Source organism: Chionomys nivalis, chromosome 3 (assembly GCF_950005125.1).
Source record: "Chionomys nivalis chromosome 3, mChiNiv1.1, whole genome shotgun sequence".
NCBI classification, from domain to species: Eukaryota; Metazoa; Chordata; class Mammalia; order Rodentia; family Cricetidae; genus Chionomys; species Chionomys nivalis.
In genome coordinates, this window is record NC_080088.1 from 24,841,634 (window position 1) to 24,864,649 (window position 23,016).

General features: G+C 39.8%; 1 protein-coding gene and 1 non-coding gene across 8 annotated transcripts in view; both read right to left on the reverse strand.

Moving 5' to 3' along the window:
* The window catches only part of Robo1 (roundabout guidance receptor 1), a 1,002,189-nt gene that overhangs the window by 22,058 nt on the left and 957,115 nt on the right, over positions 1–23,016 (reverse strand). For 4 of the 7 annotated variants that reach the window (XM_057763686.1, XM_057763685.1, XM_057763691.1 and 1 more), the window contains 5 exons: positions 19,996–20,150; positions 17,476–17,811; positions 15,551–15,658; positions 12,889–13,033; positions 8,915–9,163 (listed from right to left, as the gene is read on the reverse strand). In XM_057763686.1, the coding sequence (XP_057619669.1) occupies positions 8,915–9,163; positions 12,889–13,033; positions 15,551–15,658; positions 17,476–17,811; positions 19,996–20,150 (993 nt within the window). The remainder of the gene's footprint in view (positions 1–8,914; positions 9,164–12,888; positions 13,034–15,550; positions 15,659–17,475; positions 17,812–19,995; positions 20,151–23,016) is intronic. The other 3 variants (XM_057763690.1, XM_057763689.1, XM_057763692.1) reach the window with 1 other exon arrangement.
* Positions 1,160–1,232, reverse strand: Trnak-cuu (transfer RNA lysine (anticodon CUU)). Its single transcript has one exon. It is a non-coding gene; the product is annotated as a tRNA-Lys (tRNA).

A 23,016-nucleotide genomic window follows, 5' to 3' on the forward strand; every position in this document is an offset into this window, starting at 1 on the left:
ATTTTTCTTCTCTTTTCTTTATTGCTACTTCTAACTATTCAGAGCAAATGGAGTCATTCATCTTGACAACATTCAGCAAAAATTCATATGATTAAAAAATACATATTCAGCATATGCCATAATTGCTTTTAGACTTTATTCTATTAAGAAAAGCTATGAGATCCAAGAACAATTTTCTCTGATTTAATCACTTACGAGTTCCACTAAAGGTTATGAACTCTTTTTAAACTCTCCTGCTTTTTAGTGTTACATTACATATCTGTTCAAGCTTAACTATATTTCCACCCTTCAACAGCAGTGTTTGGCTGGGCAGGATTGTGTGGATATAGCCACTTGACCGTTTAATAAGGTTAATGCCATTTATTCTAAAGTCCCAGAATTTATTATGAATCAAAATAAGAAAATACTATAATACCACACTTGAACTTATAAATAATGGGTCCTAACCATTTTTTCAGACGAACACCATTTTTTTTTAAAGTAAGTTTTTCCATAATCCACAGAGAGTATAAGGTGGCTGAGATGGTGGCGATCAATTGGACACTAATGGAAAGCAACACTGTACAAAGAGAATGGCTATTTTATTTGGAGCATGCTCGCAGAAAAGGAAGACACAGGCTTCTTCATGGAAAAGTCCTGTGTAGTGATGCCTCTCCAAGCCAGGTGGAAGAGATAAGGTAATGGAGGATGTCAAGTACGATGATCCAGGGTAGCAGCTCATCAAATTCTATACTCTTCAGAAGAAAGGACTACTAATTCTTGATGGAGGAAGGTCATTGGTTAAAAATAAAGAAACTGCTTGGCCCTCATAGGTTAGAACATAGGTGGGTGGAGTAAACAAAACAGAATGCTGGGAGGAAGGGAAAGTGAGCTCAGATGCAGGGCAGCTCCTCTGAGAGACAGACGCCATGCTCCCCTCTTCCAGGCAGATGCAGGGCAGCTCCTCTCAGAGGCAGATGCGATGAAGCTCTGACCCAGGATGGACGTAGGCTAAAATCTTCCCGGTAAGTGCACCTTGGGGTGCTACACACATGAACAGAAATGGGCCAGGCAGTGTTTAAAAAAATACAGTTTGTGTGTTGTTATTTCTGGTGTAAAGCTAGCCGTGCAGGAGCCGGACAGGACGAAAAGCAGGCCCGCAGCTCCTACTACAGAATGGCGCCCAACGTGGGGCTCAAACCCATGACCTTGGGATTAAGAGTCCCATGCTCTACCAACTGAGCTAGCCGGGCTACCAGGAGCTGGGGTGGCAGGGACACAGCCCGCAGCTCCCACTTCAAATTCTGACCATCTGAGAACCGTCGGTAAAAGGAAGCTGTCATTAGGATCTGACATGTCACCTGGCAACCCCACGACATGGGCAGCTTCAAGAGAGGATACATGAGTGCTAATTCACATAAAGATACCGTGGGACTGGGCAAAGACTACAGGTGTCTAGAGACGCTCTCTCAGAGCACAGTTCTCACTACTAAAGCGACTTAGAGGCAGTGTGTCCCCTTCTCCATCATGACAATGCTCATTGAGTAAGATGAGTTGGAAGAGGGTCCAGTGCTGTCCCCTGAGGAGATGAGCTCGCATTTGCTTCTCACATTCTCTCTCCTTTCCCTCGGGACTGGAAGAGGCAGGACGACAAGATGAAAAGTCAGGGCATTGATGAGCCACTACTCCATGCCACCAAAGCCCGCTACAAAGGATGTCTGGAAATGCACGATTACTGTTTTTAAATGAACAGAACTGGGTCTGAAATGAAAAGTAAGCAGACAGAGAGGTGCCTAGCAGGTGGTCAGTTCGCCCTATGATCAAAATCACCCAGGGTTCTGATGTGGCTCTGTACTATAAAGAGGGAAAAGTAGGTTCAACGCCACACCATTTACAGTGTGGGCTGGCCGTTCTTTGAAGTAAGCAATTTTCTGCTTTCGATCCCAATAAACGGAGACACCTCAATAAACTTACTTTATTACTTAAAATTGAACGCTATAAAAGAAATGGTTTTGAAATACCACAGTCAACTCACTGAGACACTGGCCAGCCATATTTTACAGTGTTAATTAATTCTTACAACTTGCTGGTTTGTTTTGCTATCATTTTACACAAAAGTATACTGAGATTCAAAGGCTGCAAAGTTCTTATAGTTCTTCTATGTAAGTTTGGAATTGAAAGCGTGTCCTATTTCCCAGGCTACCACTTTCCTTCTAGGAATCATACTGGCTCCTCTCCACACCTCATATTTTTTAATATAAGACAAGGACAGGCATTTTAAAAATAGATGTGTAAAGAAAAACAAACTGAGAAATGAAAATTAACGCATTATATAAAAGAATTATATGCATATAAAAACATAATATTATGGAGTAAGCATGTCTTTACATATTTGCATATATACATATATAGAAATAGAAATATATATATACACATGTACACACACAAACTACACATATGAATTCCTACAATATAGGGGATTAGTTTTCATTTCTGGGTGGGTTTAATTTATCTGCATGTGTGGCACTAGAAGAAATATGAAAAATGTGCCAAAGCTGAAGTTATTTAAAAGATTAGAATGGATAATTGCTTCAATGTGGAATGTGTTACACACAGAGAAGGAAAACCATTGTTCAATTTGGAGTGTAATAAAACTGTGTACTTAAAAGATGATTTACTGCCTTTGTCAGCGTTCATAGCCACAAGAGCAGGCAACTTTTGTTTCTTTTTAAAGACATGTTAGGGTTTTAAGCACAAAGGGGACTGTTTTGACCATCAATAAATGGCAATAAATTGTTGTGGAAACGCTAACTCTGATGTGAAAGGATGCCAATACTGTTGTGCTTGCAGAATTTACATTCTGAAGAGAGAAAACAGGGGCTGGTTTTGTAACTACAAACCACGCAAATTCCGAGAAAAGGCAGAAAAATTTATTCAAACCATCTGTAAATAAGGCCAGCCCAGGGAATGTGTGATAAACATGTACAGTTTGAAATATGTAATATATTCTATTGAAAAACAAAAAGCTATTTCAGGATGCTACGTGCACATGGGGCTTGTCGCAAATGAACCTCAACCCTCTCGATTCTTCCCCTCAGGGGTTTCAGTGTCTCATGAAATAATGTACGCGTATATGTCTGCAACTGTCTGCAAGTCACAGCACTCAGGGCTGCTGCAAAAATGATACCCCCATAAATACACTCCGGAGGAAGGGGAGAGGGTCCATTAATGTAGGAAGGCAGGTCACCATTCAACACTTACCATCCCAGGCACAAACAGGAAAACCTCTGAGATTTTTTTCAAATGCTAGCATTGCATAAATGTTCGTGTAATTAATGATATCATATTTTTAGAAAGGAAATTTAATTTTGCTTTGTCATTCGAATTTCTTATTCTCCCAAGATTACTAAGTTCAAGCTACTTATATTAAAAATACAAGGAAATTTCCTAACCCATATGTGAATGTTATTTTTATTGTTCAGGACATTTTTGTTAAATATTAACTGTAGCAAGGCAGCATCGCCTAATACCTTTGAAACAACAGATGTGAACGAAGTTTAAACACATTATTTTTATTGTAACCAACTAAAAAAATGGCAATTCCCACTTTACTGAGTCTTAAATATAAATGGAATATCTTGGGAATACACTGGAGAAATTACAATATTTATAATTCAAGTCTCTCTCTCTCTCTCTCTCTCTCTCTCTCTCTCTCTCTCTCTCTCTCGTATGTGTGTGCTGCACGTGGAGCCAGATGACAGTCTTGGGTATTGCTCTTCAGGCAATATAGGTTATGTTGTTGTCAAAACAGGTTACTTTGGTTGGCCAGGAGTCAGCTTATTCCCGTCTCTACAGGGATAGGATGACAAGAGGAATCCACCAAGCCTAGCTTATTTTTCATAGATTCTGCAGATGAAGTGCAGGCTCTCAAATTTGCATGGTAAGGATTTTACCAACTAAACTATTTCTTAAGCCCAACAATGTAAGCCTTTAAATTCTTACTAAATTTCATGATGTTATAATGCTTTGACTTCTAAACTTTTCTTAATATATATCATAGTATTTATATATGTCTTTAATCAATAGGCATAAAATCAATGAATACATAAATTTTAACATTTACTACACCTATTATAATAAATGTAGTAGATATTTAAATCAATGAGAACTTTACCAGCAAAAAAAAAAAATTAGAGGGAATATTTTATATTTTAAGACAAATAATAATTTTAAATCATATATAACAAACATAGGCTAAAATTTATATATTTTAGACTGTTTTTCAGTATGTTCATAAAAACCTCCTACTCCAAATTATCTTTTAAAATGAGACTTGATTAGTCTCCCATTAAGAAAAATATTTTCATCTTGTGTCTGGATAGACCACATGAGTTCTTTGAGCAATACAATATAGCAGAAGTTAAGGATAACCCCCGGTTCTCAATGTGGTCCTTATTGGTCTGATAACTTTCTTGCCTTGACTTGAAGCCAGCTGCCACTGCAAAGCGCTGATTTCCTGAGACTGTACGTTATGAGAAGCCTGGCCTATGGCGTGAGAACCTGGCGGAGAATATTAAGTGGCAACAGAGAGAAGCCACAGAGCTCTGAGACCTCATGGGGTATGAGATGAGAAGCAAGCCACTTGACAGGAAAGCTGAATTGGAGATGGAGATTCCACAAGAATCTTTACAGAATTCCTGACCTGTGGACACCATAAAATGGTTGTCCAGTGACCAAAGTTTAGAAGAGCTTGTTAAACAGCTAGAGAAGAATGAAATTCAGCATTATATTATGAATTCTGGTGAATAAAACAGACACAGCAGTTCAAACACGCATGGAAGACACAAACAATAAATCACACGCTCATAATGCAGTATTAGAGATGTCCCTTGAAAGAGGTTGGATAGGACCCGTAAGTGTCTAAATTCATATTGAGGTAAGAGAAAGGGGGTTTGACATTCATTCTTGAATCTAAAGGACACACAAGTGTTAGGAAGATATGATGGCATTCTACAAGGAAGACTTAGAACATGCAAAGATCTTGGGGTGAGCAAGCAGACTCTTCAATCCTGAGGTGAAAGAAGCGCCTGATGACAGCCACCGCTGCGACCATGGGTAAGGATGAAGTGATTGAAGAAGAGGTCACAGATGGTCCTGACTTCTCTTTGGGTAATGCTGCCTCTGTTTTCAGGGAGATGGGAAGTCACTGAAGGACTTCAAGCAGTCTGAACTGCAGGAAAATGCCTCAGCAGAGTCTGACTGAACAAGGGGCAACTACATACAACAAGACCATTCAGTGGACGTGGCAAGGAGGTAGTCAAGGGGAATGGCTGCCAGAAGAAACAGAGCACATTAGGACTGGTGTTTGTGTGTCACTTGTAGTACCATGCCAGAGTGATATTAGGTAGTAAAAGCTTTCAGGAAAACAAGTGCTTGGATATACGGGCATACAGGATATAAAATGAGATCTGTAGAGAAATAACTATCACTAATGCGTGCAACAGCAATGAAGTAGCGGGGTGATGCAAAGCAGAACACATCTGTTTGACAGACACACAGTTGAATAGGCAGAGAAGAAAGTAGAGGCTGCATTCATGATTTAACTCCAAATGAGATTCCACCATTGTTCAGGCACCGAAAAGGAAGACACAATGTAAACACCAACATTCGGGAACAGGTTAAACAGATTACAAGATACATTGAACACCAAAATGTCTATGTTAGAGATGATCACCGTAGAAAACACACTGCAATGGAGATAACAGCTTGTGAAAGAATGCTAACAGATGGTACGGAAAGCAAGGAGAAAATATGCAGAGATAAGGGCTTCTGCAGCTCCTTTTAATGTGGATAACTAATTTATTTTCTGAGGTTATAAAATAATAACACCATTTCCTCTTCCCTTCCCTTCTTCCACCTCCCCTTTCCTGAACCTTTTGACATGATTACATAGATTACTGTCACTTTTATAATTTCTATATTGCCCAAAGTGGACCTTTATTTTGAAAATGTCTATAATAAACATATAGAATATGATTGTTACAAAAAGCAATAAGCACTATTAATTTTTTATGGTGTGTTTTCATTGACTTTATCAATGTCCAGTGTCCAGTCTAGCAATGCTGCTGGAAATCAAGTTTATGTACCTCATGGCCTGAATATAATAGCTCTCAAGGCATTCAGTATAATGAAATTGTTTTTCAGTTCGGGAATTTAAATGCTTTTCCCAACTATAAAGTTTATATCAAATAGTAGAAAAAGCACTGAAAATTCAAAGACTTGGGAATTCTCTTCTCAAAGAGTCTTTAATTCAAACAGAGGAACAGATACGAATGCCAAAGCAACAAGCAACCCGATTAGCATGGCGGCACAGGTGTGAAGAAAGCTTTGTAGAAAGCATGAAAAAAACTGCTCACTCTTCCACCCCGGGCTCAGGGACCAGAGCAGAAGAGGTGAAGAGGCTGTAGGAGCCAAAAGATAAGGGAGTTTCCTGTGAGACTGTAGTATTCTAGGAATGCTAGAAGCTACACTGAGATCACGCCAACAGGAGGACATCAGTGGACATTGTAACTCAGACTGGGAATGCTGAAGAGGCCCCAGCCTACATAAAGAAACACAGGAAGCTAAAGAAATAGTCTTCGCTGGGGAAAAACACACCATTGGATAGTCAACACCAAATGGTCAGCCCTGAAAATGTACCTAGAGAGACTGAGCAGGGCATATTTACGTATTCAGAAATATATATGTACATCTACATACACACATATACATATATATGCATACACACATATTTGCATATAACAACAATTAATGGGAAAAGAGGGTATGGATTTGCAGAAAAGCAAGAAAGAATATATGGGAGGATTTCAAGGGAGGAAGGAAAGGAGAAATGACATAATTATAGTCTCAAAAAAGAGAGACTAATTTAAAGGAAAAATGTGGCTTAGTATTCCCCAGGCAACTGGAGGACAGCACTGGAGAAGGGGAGCGGCCAGACTCACAAGGCTGAGACATAGTAGGGTGATCATTCTACAATCTACATAAGACAGCCACTAAGCTCAAGAAACGTGAAAATATTGTAATACTCAGGAACAAAGTCTGGAATGGCTAAGCAAATTTGACAGCTATCAGAATACAAGTAGTGAGTCAATCATGTGATAGGGTGAAGATATCGTATGTTGACAAGAGCCTGTCCCAGACACATAACTTACATTATCTTACTTGATTCCTAGAACAATTCATAAAATGCTGTCAGGCAGGAAGCTTGAGAGGGATAAAGACTGGGTGGAAAGCAAAATAATACAAGCAGGACACAGAGGGCTAAAGTGTGAATGGGAACCCCGGAGGTAGAAGTTAAACCACAATTAATGGCGGGGGCCCTGTAATGAGAAGAGAGGGTTCAGGGGAAGAAACTTTCAAAGCCACGGAGTTAACAGTGAAGTCAGGGATTGGAAGAGGACGGGGAGGCAAGGTAAGGATAAAAAAAAAAACGGAACTCACTTTTGTTTCAAAGGAATGTGGAAAGGATTACTAAGGGAAGGCAAGAGGACAGGCTAGGCAAAAGGTGGTGTGGGGACTCACATCTGTTACTCCTGTAGTAGGGAGGTCTGGAGAATCAGCACAAGTTCACCGCCAGCCTGGGCCATACACAGAGATCCTCTCTCAACAGAGAAAAATATAAGCAAGTAACTAAGTAAATGAACAAACCACCACCAACAACAAAAGAAATAAAAAGGCCATAGAATAATCTGGAAGTCAGTGGTTCCATAGGCAACCTAGAGGGGTGTAGCTAGGCAACAGGAAATTTAGGTAATTTTAGAGAATGAAAGAATGCTGAGGTATCCCAGAGCTTAATGGTGTCTATTAGCGCCTCATTTGCTTTTAATAAGAATAGCAGAGATGGTCTGTGGCCTTAATAGGAAAAGAGATGCCTTGTTTGTTCTCAATCTTCATATAGTTGCAAGGATTAATACTATAAATTTACATATACGGCGACCCAGTTCTACACAGACATCATTCATAAGAAGGCTTAAAAATCTCCTTTTATAGAGACAGCATATCATTTACATTTAGTAATAAGCTCTTAGGGTACTTAATAAACACTGTAAATTGTGTCTTAATCTACAGGGTTAAATTCAAGCAGCATATGCTAGAATTTGTTTCATTCACGAATATTGAAGAAAAATCTTCTGAAGCAAATAATGTGTGTAGTTTCAAAGGAATCAGTAAAGCCACAGATACATAACACAATGCGTCAAGGTCAATAAAACAGTACAAACAAAATCATCAATGAAAAGAACTAACAAGACACAGTAATAGTTTTTCTGTGGTAGAAACGACATGCATATTCATTGTATGTGATAAAACGGATTGTTGGAGATGCTCAATAGGTTGAAAAACCATGCCTGGGCATGCACATTGATACTCACACTTATACACACATGACCTATTTGTAGCTTGGATAGAAATATTCCAGCCCAATAGTTACACCAAAATAAAGACATCTAAAGCCAACATAAAATAAATATACCAACCCTGTTACAATGATATTTTGCTAGACTTCAAATGACAGGAGAAAAAGTCTTTTTTTTTGCACACCAAAGAGCTATGTCATCCATATATATAAAAAAATGAGAGCATGAAACACTCACCATCAAAAACACAGGAATCACCATGAGACAGGTGCTCATGAATATAATTATCATAAGCACAGGTGAACATTTGGGCACATTATTTTCCAGTTACCAGTTCATGGGGGTCAATTCAGCTAATGAGAGAATCAACAGTGTTATTGGTGCATCTATTCATTGTGCAGGCTGGTAGCCCAAGCACACGCTTATGTGACTCAAAACTTATTTCATGGTACAGTATTCAACAACTATCTCTGAGGAGCAGAAATCCTGATTGGCCAGTGAGGCAGCTAGAGAGAACATACCTCCTGTCTGGCTGGTGGGCCATGTGGCCAATGTCCTCTGGACAATCCTGTAACATGGGCTGGAGTTCCTCCTGGGGCGAAGGGGTGAGAGTGGCTGTGGACTGGTGGCTATAGGACACAGCCGCTGGAGAAGAAGCAGCCCCCCGTACCGGAGGTGTGGGGCCTCTTTCATCTTCCTCCTCTTCTAATTCATCCTGCTGCAAATACATCCTTGCAGGTGGCACAGGACACGGCATTTCTTGGTCATAGCTACAACAAATTATAAGAATGTGCATGAAACTCTTTGCATTAGAGAGTGCTGGCACTAAATTCCATTCAGATCTTTAGGTTCTGGGTCTCATTCAAGAATCGTTATGAAGAAACAGATCATTGGTAGAAGTGATCAGAACATACGATAGATAGCATAGTTTAGGAGCGAGACAGTCTTTACAAAAGGAAATAGCTTTGCATAGTTGTTTCAGAGCATCTCCAACATCCCTGGGACCTTCTGGCTCTGTCATTCATAGGTTCTTTAGGAAAAGATGGAAAAGGTGCTGCAAATGGCCCAAGCTGATGTTCTATGAAGGGAGAAACCCTTCCAGAGGGACTCAAGTCGTTTAGTCTAGCATCAGCATGCTTCCTCTGACACTACAACCAAGTATTGGTTCTTTAGTTGGATACAAGACTGGTTGGTTTGTAATTAGGGTTTTGAATGCAAAGCACAGTGGCCTTGAGCAATTTTATCCAATCATTCTATCCAAGATTTAGCTGCGATGGGCATCAGGATGAGGATAGGGAAAGCAAACCCTCTTCTTCCTCTTGCCCCAGGGCACTTGCATTCATTTCGATGGCAGAGAAAGATCATACTGTACAAGCTGCATACTTCTTCTTACTCTCTCTCCCTTTCTTTTTCTTTCTCTTCTATTTCAGAGAGACCCCAGGTCTTCCTTTATAATCCAGGCTACCCTCAGTCTCAGAATCTGGTTGCAGCTTCCCTATCACGGGGATGATAGGCATGTACCATGAAGCTGCTTCTGTAATCCCCCTCTTTACTAATATTCCACTGCCTGTTTGACTTCCCTCAATCCGAAGAGCTGATGCTCAAACACTGTGGTGGTTTTGTGTATTCTTTTCCTTTTTTCAGTCTAATAAGTTATCCTTTGCTCCTCTTGCCTATGTTACCTTTGTTCTCAAGAAGTACGATAATTTGTTCTCATATCTAGATATCTTATAGTGTAGTCTTCATATTTTTCTCTCTTGTGCATCAAATCATTCTCCAGCTCATCTCTGTCCTCTCAGCAAAAACTCCATAGTCTACTCCTTTGCCTGTGTTTGCTGTCTGTGCCACTGCATTAACCTTTCAACTCCTCTCTTGGCTCCTGATAATTCCTCTCTCCAGTATCTTCAGTGGCTCCAAATTTGCAAAATTAATTGTACACCACTCAGAGATCATTCATTTACCCCAAAGCAATAAACTATTCTTTCATTGCTTAAACAATAAAGAAGACACAAGCCAGATACTCAAGTATCTGCCGATCTGGTCTCCAGCTGCCTTCCGAGCTTCCTCCCTCCCTCCCATGTGTTTCCTGTTAGCTCTCCAGGAGTCCACATCTCTGTGTGGTCCCAGTGTCCATAAACCCCCGTCCGCTATTCAGAACCCTCTCATGTGTCAAGATGGTGAACAACTGCCATTTGATCAGAGAGCCTTCATCCTTCCCATTCAAAACCATCCTCTTCGGGGGCGGGCATTGTAATGCCTAAAGGTTCTGTTTTATTCTTTCTTTCTTCCTATAAACCTCATGTTAATAGTGTGTGTGTGTATGTGTGTGTGTGTGTGTGTGTGTGTGTAACTACTGTAGAAAAGTGGCTGGGACAGCAACCTTTTAAAAACAACAGCTGAACAGATCTTTCTTACTTGCACATTCCGTGCCTGTAAATTTACTGACTCGGTAAAATTTATATATAACCGCAACATCGGCCTGGGTGACATTTTCATGGTCAGTCCCACATCTGCACAGAGGCCCAAATCAAGCCACCTGCTGTGTATGTTCCCAGCTGAGGTCAAAAAAAAGAATGTATGAATAACATGGCCTGCTTTCGGGAGTTCATGTTTACACCCTAAATAACCACCCTCCTAGCAGCTTTCATAGTTTCGAGCTTCTTTCTTAATTTCTTTCATGTTTTTTGCACAATATTGTTGATTTTTCTATTTGTTATGACACCCAATGGAGGTGCCAAAATACCACGGAACTAAGGAAGGTATGTATAAGGAAGGTGACGGGCTTCAGGTCCCTTAGAGGTGACTATGCCCAGAAATGATCTAGTGCTGTTGACTGTGGGCATCACATTGGGGAAGAAGAAGAGATGTTAACTAAACTATTCTAAACAAAATGCCCATAAAATATAATGATACACTGACGAAAATCATTGTGGGGAGGCTCTTAAGAACTCCTTCTTCCTCTTTGGGCATTCTTTTCAGTAATTGAGCATTACCAGCATAACTATTATATATATATATATATATATATATATATATATATATATATATATATATATATATATATATGAGACTTGCCTATAAACATTTTCTGTATAAGAACTTTACTTAATGAAATATTATTAGGAAAGAGAAAGATTGGGGCTTTATTTATGGGCAAAACTGTAATTGTTAAAACCTTTTTTTTTTTTTTTTTTTGGAGGAGAACTAACTAATCAAGCCCTATTTCTGTTATTTCGAGTCACTGAAAAGACTGTATGTTCAGGTAAATTACACGTTCTGGCTGTTTAGTCTCTGTTAGGAAGTTTCTCCTTTGATGCCAATGGTGAGGCAGCTTTTTATTTTGTCTTGCGTACCATGTCCAGTGATAGATTCAGGAAAGTGTAAACAACACACTTGCTTCTTAAATTTTACCATGCGGTGTATTTATATTAATAAATGCTTTCAGAATCAGCTTTGCAAAATTTAAATTTCTAAATAAACTGTTTGCAGCACAATGTATATTATCAAAGAGTGCTTTCTAGTATACTGTGAGGTGTATAGATTGATGCAATGGTTTTAGGAAAAATTAACGTGACAAGGCCATGCATGGGTGTGTTCTGAGAAATCCATTGCTAGAGAACATCATCGCATGAACATCAGAGTGCACTTTTGCAAACTTGCATGTGACCCGACAGTCACTTCTCAGCCCTGAAGTCTGCTATACTTAATATAGAAGATAACAGAAGCAATGTATTTGTATTTCCAGAGACACTGAAGATAGAAAATGAATAGTGGCCAGGCAGTGGTGGTGAACGCTTTTAGTCCCGGCAGGGGCATTGGTAGGGTTGGGGATGGGGGCAGAAGCATAGACATAGGCAGGAGGATCAAGGATAGCCTGGTCTACAGAGCAAGTTCCAAGATAGCTAGTTCTACACTGAGAAACCCTGCCTCGAAGCCCCCACCCCAAAATAAGTCCAATGAAAACACTATTGGACAGGGATTTTTCCATTCTATTATTATCTTATGGGGTTAACATCATATAATATTTTTGACACAGACTTCAGTTGTTCTATGAGTATGTAAATTTATTTGAAATATCATGAAATCATGTATATATAGTTCCATGCATGAGTTTACATGCACACACACTATTTTAATACATGCATACACATATGTGAATAATTAGATACACGTGTATACATATAATATGTATGTCAAAGAAGTTTCCTAAAACTTAATTAAGATTTGAGGCAGCCCTAGGGAGAGCTTCTATATGTGTGCATATAAAACACACGTGTATATATAGCACATGGGCCTAATTTTCAGATGCTAAGGAAGTTTCCTAAGCATTAATTCATATTTGAGATTTCTCTGAGGAGGGCCCTTAAGTCCTTCTGTTTGACCTAGAGGCTGGTGTCTGTGAACTTGAGTAACCTCCTTCGGCAAAACAGGTGAGCCCTGGTTTGTCTGCCCTGGAAAACATAGGTGACACCTCTCACCGGGACAACCCCCTTACCTTTCATCTACGGACAGGCTGTATTCTTCACTGTTGCTATGTGGGGGAGGATGCGCTGGAGGAGGGGGAAGCAAGTCTGCCCAGTTCATTCCGCCCTGCTTGGGTGCCTTTGGTGTTCGTGCCCCTTTCTTGTGTCCTTGACTCCCTAGAAAAGAAATAAAATACACGTCTTTTGTTTCTGACTCTTACATTTTATTTTCCAATTATTAAAGGTTTTAATATTTTCAGCTACTATTCTACAGTTCAACACACACACACACACACACACTTTTCTTCATTAAGCAAAACCTGATACAGGAGGCCAAATACTGCCAAGTTCAACTGCCAAGTACACAGCAAAGAAGCAACATAAGCGTAAGTGAATTTTACAAATCATATCATTAATAGCAATCTTCCTAGAGCAATTAATTGCATTATGGATTATCATCTGAAACAAATGAGCTGTGGACATATTTTCTGAAGTGCCTTTTTATTATTTAATTGCTGAATCCTAGAATACAATAAAATACAGATACGATCTATTAGTGTTCTACTGTAGCATTAAATCACTGAATATATATAATTTGTACTTGTCCATTGCAATGTTTCAGATACAATGAGATTGCTCATTTTCCTGGGGAAGGAGAGGTAGGGTAAGATAAATTGCCAGAAGAACTAATACATTTAATGACAAAAGAAGGAAAAAAACGCATCTTAAAAAAGTATTTTAACCACTATTTCTATAAAATTAGGCTTATAACAATAATAATAATAATAAATGACATTCCTGAATATTTTCAGTAAATTGAAGTAGCCCAAGTACTCAATTACTATGGTGTTTTGATTTTAGAATGAACTTAACCTTTAAACATTGATAGCTGTATCTAAACTAATTTTTGAGCGTTTTTTTAAATCAAAAGATACTGAGAGACGAAACTCTTTCACTTAACAGATTTCAGATTCATGCGTATATTATGAGCGCTGAGTCTGTAATTGTTTTTTCTCAGATGAGTCCCCAATACCACAGAATTACTTTAATTTTTCCTTATGACTCTGAAACAAGTCCCATGGGAGATGAAGCAGGCCTTAGCTTATTCAACGAGCCTTTAAAATGGTTTTAAGTCCCTTGGGACTTTTCAGGCACAGGAACTGTTTGTCACGCTAGCTGTGCTTGGGCTGGTCTGTTATTGCATACATTGTGGGTGGAGAGGCAGCTGTTCGTCATAAACGGTGACTATCAGGCTAAGGCCTGTGTGCATCTGTTCTCTTACACCTTCAGCTGCCTGTGCTGGAGGACTATGGGCATGTGTGACGGAGGTGCATTGACTGGGCCTTCCTCTTCTGTATCTTCCTTAAGAACCGTCTGCCCTAAGATGCTGAACAGTGCAGTCCGCCCCTGAATTTCATTCATGGGCTTTGCTCTCCTCCACCTTTAAGATTTGAAGGTTTCAAATCTTCAGTACCCTCTCATCAAGCCCCCGTAGACTAACCAATGATCACAGCAGTTTCAAGATCAGGTATCTAACATGACGAATGCAGAAGCCAACTGAAAATCAATAACCTAGAATTATGTTCTTCCCTAATCATATATGGTTTCCTCTACAAATAGTCAAGAATTCCAAGATGAAATAGCATATAGTAACCAAATGCTTAAATATTGTATATGATTTACACAAAAACGGATACTTGAAATTTTATTCAAAACACTTTTTCACTTTGAAGAAAAGGAAAAAAAATATGTAACACTTTGAAAAAACAGAATATTCAGTATAATCTGAAAAAAATCTAGGAAAAGGATCATTTCTGAGCTCCTTAAATTCACTTAAGAACCTTTCCGGCAAGGCTAGAAAATGCCACCCCATTGTGCCTCGGGTAAGGGAAGATAGGAAACAGCATATGTGAGCATCAGTACAGAAGAGGGCAGGGCCACTCGGCACAAAGACCCTAGCAACAACTACTCCAGTTGCCAGGAAGCTCCATTCTTCCCTGTCCTGGAGAAGCATGCTCCACTTACGATCAATCGCTATGTTCTCATTGTGGTGTGACTCGCCACATGTTAGTTCTAATAATGAACCGCCTTTAATTACAAAAACAGGACTTAACTGCCAGCAAACTCCCATCTGCAGCCCTATCAGGAAAACAGCTGGCCGGCAGCTGCAGCCGCACCCAGACCCACGGGGAAGCCTCGCTGTGGCTTCTGTGGCAGGACAGGCTGAGACTGGAAGGAAACTCCCTGAGCTTTCCAGCAAGAACGGGGAGATCTTAGAGAGACCGAACTATGAAAGGTTCCTGCCACCCCTCCAGCCCAGATTACTGTTTCTCAGGCTTTCTTCTCCTAAAGTGCACCAAGTGGTAACTTAGCAAATTAATCACAAGTGTACTATTTGGGGCTATGTTTTGGCTAAGGGAAGAAAAAGAAGTTTCATCGCCTTGAAACATTATTTTATACTTTTGACTTTGCTAAGACTCAGTAACAAAGAAGGAAACACGAGGCGTGGTATCTGATGCCAGGTAGGACAGGAGCTGTTTATTGGGCAGTCACTGCTTTAAATTGCAGACCAGACCCGCATCTGCAACTCCTAGGATCCAAAGTGCTGAGACACTTCAGTAGGGAAACTCATTAGCACTCCGTTCATCCTTTCTCTCCAAGAGAAAGGCTGACACTGCCTGTGTCTGTACTTACCAGACGTACTACTGCCCCGATCGGAGCTGTTGTAAGATCCTCCTGTATTCTGGTCATAGGACTGGTTGTACGGAATGGTTGGGGGGATTGTGTCATTTGCCCGATAATCTAGACATTTCAGAGAGAAAAAAAATTGTTTATTTCCGCTCAGTTATTGCACGTTTGTTTGGTTTATATTTCTAAGTAATGGAAGAAGCCAGCTGGATCATGTCCTCGTCTGGTTTTATTTTCTTTTTCTCTTCAGCTTGCCAAGGTAGAGAAAAAGCTTCTAGTTGAAGCGGACACATACATGTATGTGCTTTTAAAATGTAACTCCCTCCCTCCCTCTCTCCTCCCTCCTTCCTCCCCCTCTCTGCAGAGTAGAGGTACTGTAAACTAAGACCGATGCCACCTGCACGCAGACATAACCTTTGTTCATTCTCTTAGGCTGCCTCTCTGTGTAAGCACACCAAGACTGTGCTTTATAGTCTAGCTTCAAACCATAACGTATTTAGCAGATTAGCTACATACCCAACTCTGGTTATATAGTAACAGAACTGAAAGATGTCAACAACACGAATCTAGTAAATGTCTAGATCCAGCCCAGCAATGCTTCTTGCTTGGGCAGAGGTGACAATGTAAACCCATAAGCCTGCCACTGGCACACGAGACAGCACTAAATTCGTCAGTCTGTTTGCATTCCAGAATCTTTACTATCTTTTCACATGCTTAATTTGCTCTCAAGCAGTATAAATGAGCAGAAGTTCGAAACTATTTATACACAGAACTTCTAGACCTTTCCAAGGCTCACAGTAAAAGCACACAACACGGCGGAAAAATGAGAGAGGAGTTTGAATGACCACAGTGAACCCAATGACTGTGGAAACTGTCCTATCCCTGTCAGTGATTTTCAAGAGCTTCTGCAGGAGCGTTAATGCATTTCGTTAAACGGGGCTATTATATCAATCAAGTGCTTCCTTAAACTTGGGAAAATGTTAGACGACTTTATTATGAAATTAAAGCACATAGCATGGATTTAATCAAATGAAATGCTTAAATTACTTTTTGGTAATCTCGAGGTGTAAGCCCCGAGAAAATAAATCCTTGTCTCTAATTACTTACAGTAAAAATGCATCTTTCACCTGTCTCCTCGCACAACATGGCCCATCTATTCAAATGAGAGCAGTCTTGTTTTTCATAGAGTTACAACTTTGCAATTCGCACTATTACGGCAGTAGCTTGAAGAACTACGGAGGAATCAAGTACCTGTCTCTTCCGAGCTACACATCACAATACGGAGACATTCCCCGCAGGCCATACAATAGCATTCCGGTGCTTCCAGTTAATATGAAACTCAATTTATTTTAGGTTCTATACAGACAGACTTCAATCAGGTCAACCACAGAAATTTAGGTCCTAGAATTATACATTATAGCAGGCAGAGGAACCACATGAAGCGATACAAGAAATTGAACCACTTCTCCAGTTCGAGTTTAATTTAATTATTTTTTCTTCAGTTTGATATAAAAATGCCATTCGTTTATATGACCATGTATTCGCAATTATCTTCCATCCTCAAGTGGAAAGGATGGAATAGTCTATTTATTGAGAATGGGAGGTATTGTGATAGCTGTACATCTGCCTTATGAATAAAAGATCGCATGTCCTAAGCAATCCCTCACCTACTATTAAATTTAAATTAATCTCGAAACCATTTGAAAATACTTATATATTATTATAAAATCAATTTTCCGAGGTTATTGTTGTGCTAATTAACTCTTTGACACTGGAAATTTTGCAGTCAAAGAAACAAGAATCATTTCAATAATCAAAGGAAAGATTTGGCTTGGTAGTCATAGAACGGTTTGTAGTCAGAGCGGGATTGAGGGGATCACTATAGAAAGCGCAGTGACAAGAGGAACAAATGCAGAACCCTTCACCTTCACCTTTGTTCAGCTTGTTTTGCTCCATGATGTTATACTGAATTGGCGCCACTTCCTGTTTCTGCTGACCCGGAGGCTTCCAGTGTTTCTCGCTGGAGTCCCCGCCGCCATTGTTCATGTTGTTGCTGAGGTTTGCCTGGATGAGCTGCGTTGTGGCATAGGGAGTAGGCTGCCCTGATGGATTGACAAAACGCCCGTCCTTCAGATTTGGGCTATTGAAGGTTTTCATCTCATTGATTTTGTTACTAAGGTCCACATCACCATAAACAGTTGACTCAGGGAGCATCAGATTTGTTTGTTTGTTATCCAGTTGGTTGTTATAATTTGCTATACAATCAGCTACGTGCAATGAAGAGGAAAAGGAAAAAGTCATTCCGCATGGTTATTCGTGTTAAATTGTTTTTTCCTAAGAAGCTTCCTGAGTTATAAAGAAATTGGTCTATAAAGTACAAGTGTACCTAAGATGAACAGAAGGAGTGAAATATTCACATGGCCTTTCAAAGAAAACCAAACTTTGAGGAAATAGGAATATTCATATGTTTTTGAGTAGGAACCAAATAATTTGGAACCTCTGTTAGTGTCATGCATGATCCACTTTCAAATAGCTTTTCTTGACCAACTCCATTAGTAGGAATTACACTACAACAACATATAGATACATACAGATCTGTATGTGTCACCTTCGCATTTCCTGGCCTCAGGTTACCGACCTATTTAACGCTTTTGAAACAACAAAACTAAGCAATGAGATGGGGACTCAGGGCAAACACAGCTTCTAACCGCACTCTCCAAGAGCTGGTGTTTCAGTGTTTTAGGAAATGCTTCTATTCAGAGCTAAGAGGAATAGGGAGGAGTAATAATAAACAGTGCTTAGGAGGATTTTATTAGCTCATTATTTGGACAACGAGGATAATCACTATCAGAGAGGGATGCTACCTAACCATTGTTCATGGTTTCATAATGACACCCCATGAAGTCTAAAATGACAATAATCATGGCAAAAGGAATCATGGTCAACAGGGTCATTTAATCAAATAAAAACAGAAGTAATATCTAATATTTCTAACATCTCAGTTCCAAGCTGAAGTCTACCATCAGTGAGATAATTAGAAACTCAATAACATATATATATAAATGTAGTTAAAGTCTGCAATTCAAACTATTAAGACAGCAAGAAGAGCTAAACTTATACTTTAAGCTAAAACATTTTAAATTGAAAAGTTACCATGGAGAAGTAACGTTCTTTTATTCGTGTTGCTCAAAAGTGGCACCAACACTAACAGGTTTCTTGGAGAATTAGCTTTCAACGGTACAGCTTTAAAAGTGGAAATTAACACATTTGCTACTTACAAGGCGGTCAGGAACATAATCTTAAGAACTTGCAATTTCCCTCTCCTACCGAATTCAAGCACTCTGCCTATCTGTTCTACACCACGGTACTCCGTTCATCTGGCCAGGAGTAATTCCATCTTTAACTTCTAGCCATTAGGCTTCTCGTAGTAGTAGAAACACAATAAAGGCAATGTGGTTGTGGAAACCTCATTATGTTTTGGCAATCTTTCTATATGAGTTTTATGAAATAGGCTCTTTCTAATCTTGGCTTTTTTTACCCTACACTGGCAATATGGCAGTCACAGGTCTTTATAGGTCGCCCCCATTTATTTATGCCTTCCTGTTGGTGTCGACATTATCTTTTATTTAGGCCTGTGGGTTCTCAGTCTAGGCCATTAGAGCATGGAACTCTGGTGGACACAGACTTGTCACATGGATAAGGACCATGTACACTCAGTGAATGAGATGAAGGATCACTTTAAGGGTAGACACAGAGATTGTCATTTGATTTTTCTCACAATTTATAGCATATTCATCTACAGCCCGCTCTCTCTGTCTTCCTTTTCTAAGCCCATGCTGTTTTCTGCTTCCACGGTCATGCCTTTCCGTTCTTTACTTTAGTTTCACCTTCTGTGACTATTGGGACTTCACCTTCCTTTTTTTAATCTTGCAAATTCCACACCCATTTGTTCTACTCTGATGTTTTAGGTGAAGTTTATACAACACACAATAAAAATAGGCAGGCACTGCTGCCGTGTGTTCATTTGTGTGTACATCAATGAGCACCCTTTTAGCATTAGGATTTGCTTTTCCATTATTAACTCTGATTTAAAAATTCAGTTCATCAAAAAGTTTTGTTATTACTGTTAGTGATTATCACTGTTATTGTCACTAAGAATCTGTTTTTTTCTACAGATTCATTGGCCTTTAAATAGTCATAATAAAAATTAGAATTATAAATACTTTTACAGACTTTTTCCCTTATTCTAGAATTTGTTTATTCTGTTCTCTAGACAGAGAAGTATAAACGTTTAGGGATAGATAAAATATTGGACCAAGTTGGATGGTTATATATTTATGACTTCCTAAAGTTGTTGACCAGTTTCTTTGTCATTCAGGAAGGATACGTGGCTGTTTCTGGCTAACTCCTTGTAATGCTAACAGGCTTTCAACTCTAGCTGTGTCCCTAACCTGGGCGACTGTAGGTTGTCAGGTTGCTGTCGCTGTTCCCATTGCCTGCTGTGCAGCAGTTGATGGAGCAGTCATTGTGATTGTTGCCGGTGTTGGGCCACGTGTCTGCCAGCCAAGGCTGTGTGGCAGGCTCACTAATGTTGAGAAGTCCTGGCCTAAAGGAAAACAATGCAGAAAAGCAAGCAATTAGGACTAGAAAACAATTCTTATTCAGGACTCCAGTCAACATTTTATTTCATTAATCTTGTCATATTATAGTAAGCTAATGATACTATAATGTTTTGACATGCAACCGTAATACCATGTTCTATGTGGTGTCTATGTGGACACATCCATAAATCCGTAGAGCTGCATTTCAGAGTTAAAATCTTTATTGTCTGCAATTTTCACCTCCCTTTAAGCCATGGTGATTAAAAATCAAACATAGATGAAATTAACAGGGCACATTTTTGAGTCTTGTACGTAGGACCAAGTACCCGACTTCATTTTTGATCCATTAAAATTCCTTCATTAAAAAACAAAAGAGTAAATAAACTGAACAAATAAATCTTTCTTACAAAGCATAGTTGCATATTTTTCTTCCAAGTCATAAGCTTTTCAGAAAGAGTGTGGAGCTCTAGGGCATCTTGTACAGTGGTATGTTGGTGGTACAGTGGTATGTCAGTGGGTACAGTGATATGTCAGTGGTAAAGTGGTACATCAGTGGTACAGTGGTAGGTACATCAGTGGTGCATCAGTGGTAGAGCAGTATGTCAGTGGTAGAGTGGTAGGTACATAGTGGTATAATGGTACCATCAGTGGTAGAGCGGTACATCAATGGTGCATCAGTGGTACAGTGGTATGTCAGTGGTACAGTGGTACATCAGTGGTACAGTGACATATCAGTGGCACAGTGGTACATCAGTAGTAGAGTGGTATGTCAGTGGTACATCAGTGGTAGAGCAGTACATCAGTGGTAAAGTAGTAGAGTGGAAGGTACATCAGTGGTAGAGTGGTACATCAGTGGTACAGTGGTAGGTACATCAGTGGTGCATCAGTGGTAGAGCAGTATGTCAGTGGTAGAGTGGTACATCAGCGGTACAGTGGTAGGTACATCAGTGGTGCATCAGTGGTAGAGCAGTTTGTCAGTGGTAGAGTTGTAGGTACATAGTGGTACAATGGTAACATCAGTGGTAGAGCGGTACATCAGTGGTGCATCAGTGGTACAGTGGTACATCAGCGGAAGAGTGGTTGTGGTACAATGGTACATCAGTAGTATGTCAGTGGTACAGTAGTAGGTACATCAGTGGTAGAGTATGTCAGTATATCAGACTGCTGTCCTGTAAGCTCGTCAACTCATAAGTAATAAAGTATTGTCCCACAATGAAGCTTAAAGTGCCCAAGTTCCTGCACAATGGAAAGCTGATGAATAAAAGCTGATAAAACACAGATGTTGACAAAAAGAAATATCAGTGCTCCCTCCACACAAGCAATGTTAATCCGCTTTCACTCTGGGGTGGCAGAGTGAATGCGCAGTAATGTCTGAGTGACCTAGACTACTGGGGCCATGAAGTCAAACTGCAGTCTATGTGCTTTCTCAGCACTGACCCCACTTAAACTCAGCATCAGAGATAAAGAGCATGAGATTTTCTGTGCCAACCACAAGAGGCTGGCACTACAGATGATTCTGTGGCTTTTGTTGTCATTACTAAAGTACAGCCACCATAATTCTCATTTAGCTGGGAAGCACAAACTTCATATTTCCCTCTCTATGACTTGTTTTTATTTGGTCATATATATTGTTAAAGGTATGCAACTTGTTATGCTTATGATGGTTACTTGAGGGCAAATTCATTTCAGATGAAAAATACGGATTGATAATCCTTGTAGTTGTGTCCATAGGGGAACATACACTTAGTTAAGATGAGGACTTATTCCCTGCTTATAACATGTGAACTTGAGGAAGAGACTTAGTCAGTTGTCCTCATCAACTTAGACCATGAAACCCAATATAGACAAGTTCAACAGAACCGCCATATACAGGCTGCCCATGCATGCTTCAGCATTGCCGGGGCATACATTTCATATAACATGTGACGCATTGCTGAGTTCTTCAAATGTAGTGACCCATTTAAACATCACAATGTTATGGGTTCAGACTGCTATTATCCAGATCTTGAAGAAGAGAAAACTGGGGCATACAAGGGAAGTTTGGATACTTGTGTGCACAGTGAGCAGGTAGCAGGGCTGAGCTTCAAACACTCACAGTGGCCCCGGTGTCCACACCCTGATGTGGCATGTTATAAGCACACATAGAAACCTGTGGGAATTCTCTTATGTTCCCAAACACTTAGCAACAGGGAGAATGAGGAAAATGTTTTATAGTCTCAATAAAGCTGTTAAAAGTGGGCTATTTAATTATTAAAACTGTTGTTAGAAACATACTTGAAAGAGCAATGTTGCTGGACCTTTGAAATTCTAAACATTTCAACCGAAGTTGGGCATGGATATGTAGGAATTGCAAGAGATGTTAGTTACAGAAAATCTGCATAGTTACTCTTTAGTTTTCTTATTTCCCCTGAATGTAAGCCTGTAGTGTTAATACTGTTGGAGCTATTAAGAACAAAATGTCTGAATTTGGCACCACAGAGGTACTATGGTATACATGAAGTATAGGTCAAGTGGAAAATTCCCACACTGATGACTCGCATGTTTCAAAAGGAACAGACAGCGTTTTCTATGCTACTGTGATTCCCTCTGAAAAACACTTAAACAGAGAGCGCTTTGATATTATCAGAGGCTTAGAGAATTTCTCATATAGATGGGTGATTTCCAGCAGGAAGGAAGATCTACACATCACGCCTCGGGCTTCTGTTTAGACTTGAGTTTGGAATGAAAATCACTCTCCGGGAGAAGGTAAAACACAGCTCTTGTCCCACAGTGAACCTTGGAGTGCCAGGTGTGTGTGGCAGAGGTCTCGGGAGAAGGCAAGGGCATGCACAGCTGCTCTCACGGGGTGGCTTTGTCTTTCGCAACTAACAG